General features: G+C 39.1%; 1 protein-coding gene across 1 annotated transcript; it reads right to left on the bottom strand.

Moving 5' to 3' along the window:
• Nucleotides 1-3,209: 3,209 nt before the first annotated feature.
• Nucleotides 3,210-3,716, bottom strand: LOC122099680 (tRNA-specific adenosine deaminase 2-like). The gene has a single exon (XM_042670228.1). The coding sequence runs from the start codon at nucleotides 3,714-3,716 to the stop codon at nucleotides 3,282-3,284; it is 435 nt and encodes a 144-aa protein (XP_042526162.1). The 3' UTR covers nucleotides 3,210-3,281.
• Between the last annotated feature and the right edge of the window lie 1,037 nt (nucleotides 3,717-4,753).

Below are 4,753 nucleotides of genomic sequence, written 5' to 3'. Positions count from 1 at the left end.
GGAGAGAGTGGACATCCTTGTCTTGTTCTTGAGTTAACAGGAAATGGCTTTAGTTTTTCACCATTAAGTATAATGGTGGCTGTAGGTTTGTCATAAACAGCCTTTATTGTATTGAGGAATGTTCCATGGATTCCTAGTTTTTCCAGAACCTTCATCATAAAGGTGTGTTGCATCTTGTTGAATGCTTTTACTTCATATATTGAAATAACCATGTGGTTCTTATTCTTGCTCCTGTTTATGTGATGAATAATATTAATTGATTTGCGTATATTGTACCAGTTTGCACCCTGAAATGAATCCTGTTTGATCGTGTTGTATGATTTTTTGGGTGAATTGTTGAAGTCGATTGGCCAAAATTTTGTTGAGAAGTTTTGCATCAATATTCATCAAAGAAATGGGTCTATAGTTCTCTTTCTTTGATGAGTCCCTGCCTGATTTTGGGATGAGGGTTATGATGGCTTCATAGAATGTTTTCGGTAGTGAACTTTCTCTTTCAATTTCATTGAAGAGTTGGAGGAGTATTGGTGTGAGCTCTGCTTTGAAGTCCTTGTAAAATTCTGCTGTAAAAACATCTGGTCTTGGACTTTCTTAGCTGGGAGATCTCTTATTGCTCTTTGTATTTCAATGCTTGATAAGGGCCTGTTAAGATGGTTTAACTCATCTTGGTTTAGTTTTGGCATGTCAATATTTGCTAAGATAAGGTGCATTTCTGCCAAGTTCTCAAACTTACTAGCATAAAGTTTTGAGAAGTATTCCCTTATAATGTTCTGAATCTTGGTTGTTTTTAAGGTGATGTTTCCATTCTCATCTCTGAGTTTATTTACTTGGGTGTGATCTCTTCTTTTTCTCCTGAGATTTGCTAAAAGTCTGTCAATTTTGTTAATTTTCTTGAAGAACCATCTCTTTGTTTTGTTGATTGTTTCTATAGTTGTTTTGGATTCTAATTCATTTAATTCTGATTTAATTTTAATTATTTCTCTCCATCTATTGTATTGGGCCTTATCTTGCTGCTCTTTTTCAAGGAGGTTTAGATGTGTCATTAAATTGTTGTTTTCAGTTTTCTCCTATTTGTTGATATAGGAGCTTAGAGCTATAAACTTGCCTCTGAGTACTGCCTTGGCTGTGTCCCAGAGGAGCTGGTAATTTGTGTGCTCATTTTTGTTGAATAGCATGAACATTTGAATTCCCTTTCTAATCTCAATGACCCACTCGTGATTAAGCAGTGTGTTGTTCAGCCTCCATGTGTTACCAGACTTTCTTTGGTGGCTTTTGGTGTTGAGTTCTAATTTTATTCCCTTGTGGTCTGAGAGAGTGCAAGATATAACTTCAATGTTTCTGTATTTAGACAATTTTGCTTTGTGGCCTAAAATGTGGTCTATTTTAGAAAATGTTCCATGTGCTACTGAGAAAAACGTGTATTCTGATGCTGCTGGGTGAAATGTTCGATAGATGTCTCAATATCATCTATAAACTTACATAATTTTTAAGTATTTATCTTTTATTTTCATGGCACTAACATTTAATGAGAAGACAAATTTTAGAGTAGATAAAATTGAAGGTGCATGCATCATTGTTGTAGATTTGAAACCATGCATATCCTTCCTCATAAAATGTCTCAAATGCGGTTAAAAACAGCACACGCAAAACCAAGCAATTATAAGTCCTTCGAAGCATGTAACTGTGATTAGCTGCTACTCTCAGCAATATAAAAATACTTCCACCACAATTTCATTCCAGTCTGTAAAGTAATTCAAAACAAACAAGTTGGAGACGTTGCTCAAATGGCAGAAGCAACAAATACAGATGCTTTGTATCAAGGAAATGAATCCACTGAAGAAATGAACCCATCTGAGGAGCAGTCCTCTGGGGCCTGGCACTAGGCTTCTGGTGGAACGCTGAGGCCCCCTTCTGGGAAGAGACGTATACTGCACCTAGGGCAGCTCTGCCAAACTTCAGGACACTTCTTGCACCCAGTAACACTGAAAGTTTTGTTGTGGATATTCTTTCCTGTGCAGTTTCAAATTTTAGGTATTAAATTTAACAGTTATAACCTGTATTTTCAAATGAGGAACAGCTGATTTCGGATTAAATGTATCATGCTACTTAATTTTGCAACTGGCATTCACACCAGTGGGCATTCTTCATCTTGTTCCTTTTTAATTTCGCTGTAACTTTTTGCTTTGACAGTGTCTTGTTGAACTCCCTCTGCCTTCCAAGTGATGGGGTTACAGATGTGTATCACTATGCCCAGCTGTTGTTGGAACTCTTCACCCTCCAGTATATAACTACGTTTTTTTCATCCATCTCTCCTTGTGAGAATATAATCTCGCTGAGGCAGAAGACCCTGTTTTGGTTCAGGGAACCAAAGAACTGTCTTATTTATGTTATTGTCCTTTAATGCTTTGCCCCTTAAAAACAGAAATATCTTAAGATTCTATTATAGCAACATGGTACAATTTTTAAATGACCCTTAGGCACTTGTTTAAAAACATTTTTTTCTATGTATTTAATAAAATCAATAGATTTCACAATAACATGTATACAGTGTATACAAATAATATACAATGTAGAAAAAAGCCAGACTTGCCCAGCACTGGTGGATAACACCTGTAATCCTAGCGACTAAAAAATGCTGAGATCTGAGGGTCACAGTTTGAAGCCAGGCTGGGGGGAAAAGTCCGTGAGACTCATCTGCAGTTAACCAACATAAAGCTAGGACTGGAGGTGTGACTCAAGTTTGAGCAAAAAAGCCAGAGAGTAAGAACATGTTGAGTTCAAGCCCTAAAGCCAACACACACACAAACACACTCACACTCACGCAGCCAATACACTGGGAGACCACAACAGCTATAAAGAATGAAAATCCAACTCCACCTCCAAAAAGCCAGTTGTAAAGGACACACGTGACCATGGCTTTCTATTCCAAATGAGTGCAGGTGATGGGGTGTGGATGGATACTGAAATCCCAGCCTGCACTCAGCTGGAATGGATTGAAGCTGTGGCTTAAAGACATGTACTGTTTGCTAATTCCTAAAACCTCAAACTTTAGTTTTCCCCCCCTTCATAAAAATGTTCTTTCAGCTGTGGAGAAGCTAATAGTTGTTTACAATTGTCAGCCTTTTAAAAAGCACTAATTTGTTCCCTTAAGAGTGCAAATGTTATTCTCCGTCTTCCCGGAGAATAACAAACAACACATAATATATGCTCCCTCCATGCCAGCAGCTTTTCAGGCTGGGGATTCCATCCAGGTCACTATGGGGCTTTAGTCTTTCATTACAAGTTCAGGATTTCTGAAATTCCTTCTTCCGAACTTTTGATTTTGGTGCATTAGGATTTTCTTGCTTGTAGAAGGGCTTTAACAGTTCCACAGCTTCCTCAGCCAGATATCCAGGGATGCGCTGAAATGGTTTTCCCGTATTTGGTAAGTCAGCAGAGGCAACATTTAGAACGGAGCCACAGCCACCAAATCGTTCATTCTGACAGCCGTAGACGACCAGCGGGATTTTCATCAGGCGGAGAGCAGCTGCACACATAATGCAGGGTTCCACAGTGACATACAACACGGTACGTTCAAACACAGCAGAAGGACTCTGGCCATTTCGTTGACACCAATCTAGGACTTGATCAATGGCCACCATTTCTGCATGTCGAGTAGCATTTTTGGTTTGATTCACTTCATTTCTTCCCTTCCCCACGATTTCATTGTTGTAGACCATAAGATAGCCAACAGGGTCTTCGCTATTTTCAAGGGCATCTTTGGCCATGCGCATAGCTTCCTCCATCCACCGTGCCGTCTCCAGGGCCAAAGACACGGCGGTCGAGATGCCTGGGGATGGCATGGACGCGGCCAATGCCTCCGCCTCCATCCAGCCGGGTTAATGCACAGCTCTGACCCGCGGGCCTTCTGGGCCCGGAACCAAGTATTTATCTTTTTAAATTTAAATTTTTGTTTTTCTATATTTTCTTGTTTTTTTTTTTTCTTAATGTCTCTCCTATCATTCTGTCCAATCCATTTCCCTCTCTGAGATTAGGCCTTGGTTAAATTCACTCTCATCTTACCTCACCACCACCCTATAATCCTATTTTTCCCCACATTTCTCCCTACATCTAATAATTTCTGGTTTGCCAATTTTTTTCTTTGCTATTCTTAGCCCATTAATCCATAGTTGTTTGATGTTGAATAGATTGTATCTGTTGAACTAGATTGTGTCTATAGCCTTTTGACTGTGCAACTACCAAACTTTGGTTGATGCTTGCCTTAAAATTATGTTCTAGCACAAAATTAGTGTTACATTCATATGAAATGAGCAGAAAAAGCCAGAAAAACAGAAGAAAAATGGCAAGTCCAGGTATCTGGACTCCCACTCATGATAAACAGTTGACAGAATAGTTAGTGAATAATCCAGAGGACAGTTCCCAAAAATCTGTACAAACAATATTGGTAAAAATGGTGAATGAAAAGATTGAAAACCTGCAAAGGACTCAGTGTGAGCATGATAGGGAGAGAGAGAGGGAAACCAAAGATTAATAGTGGAATCTCGTGAGAGTGCAGAAACTACTCAAAGATTGGTACAGGAAGTGCGTGAGCAGGTTTAGAACAGTCAAAGAGCAATACAGGAATTGCATAAGCAGGCTGACAACAATCAAAGAGAAACACAGCAATTGCATGAAGAGGATGATAACAGAAAAAGAGAAACACAGGTATTGTGTAAGCAGGTTGAGAACAGTCAAAGAGAACTTCAGGAATTGCATG

This window comes from Dipodomys spectabilis, unplaced genomic scaffold (genome assembly GCF_019054845.1).
Source record: "Dipodomys spectabilis isolate Male_0828 unplaced genomic scaffold, ASM1905484v1 ptg000529l, whole genome shotgun sequence".
Lineage (NCBI taxonomy): Eukaryota > Metazoa > Chordata > Mammalia > Rodentia > Heteromyidae > Dipodomys > Dipodomys spectabilis.
The sequence above is the reverse complement of the archived record's forward strand: the minus strand, read 5'-3'. Positions and strand labels throughout refer to the sequence as shown.

Coding starts and splice junctions, on each gene's coding strand:
- LOC122099680 (XM_042670228.1), bottom strand. CDS start 3,716: ATGGTCTACAACAATGAAATCGTGGGGAAGGGAAGAAATGAAGTGAAT.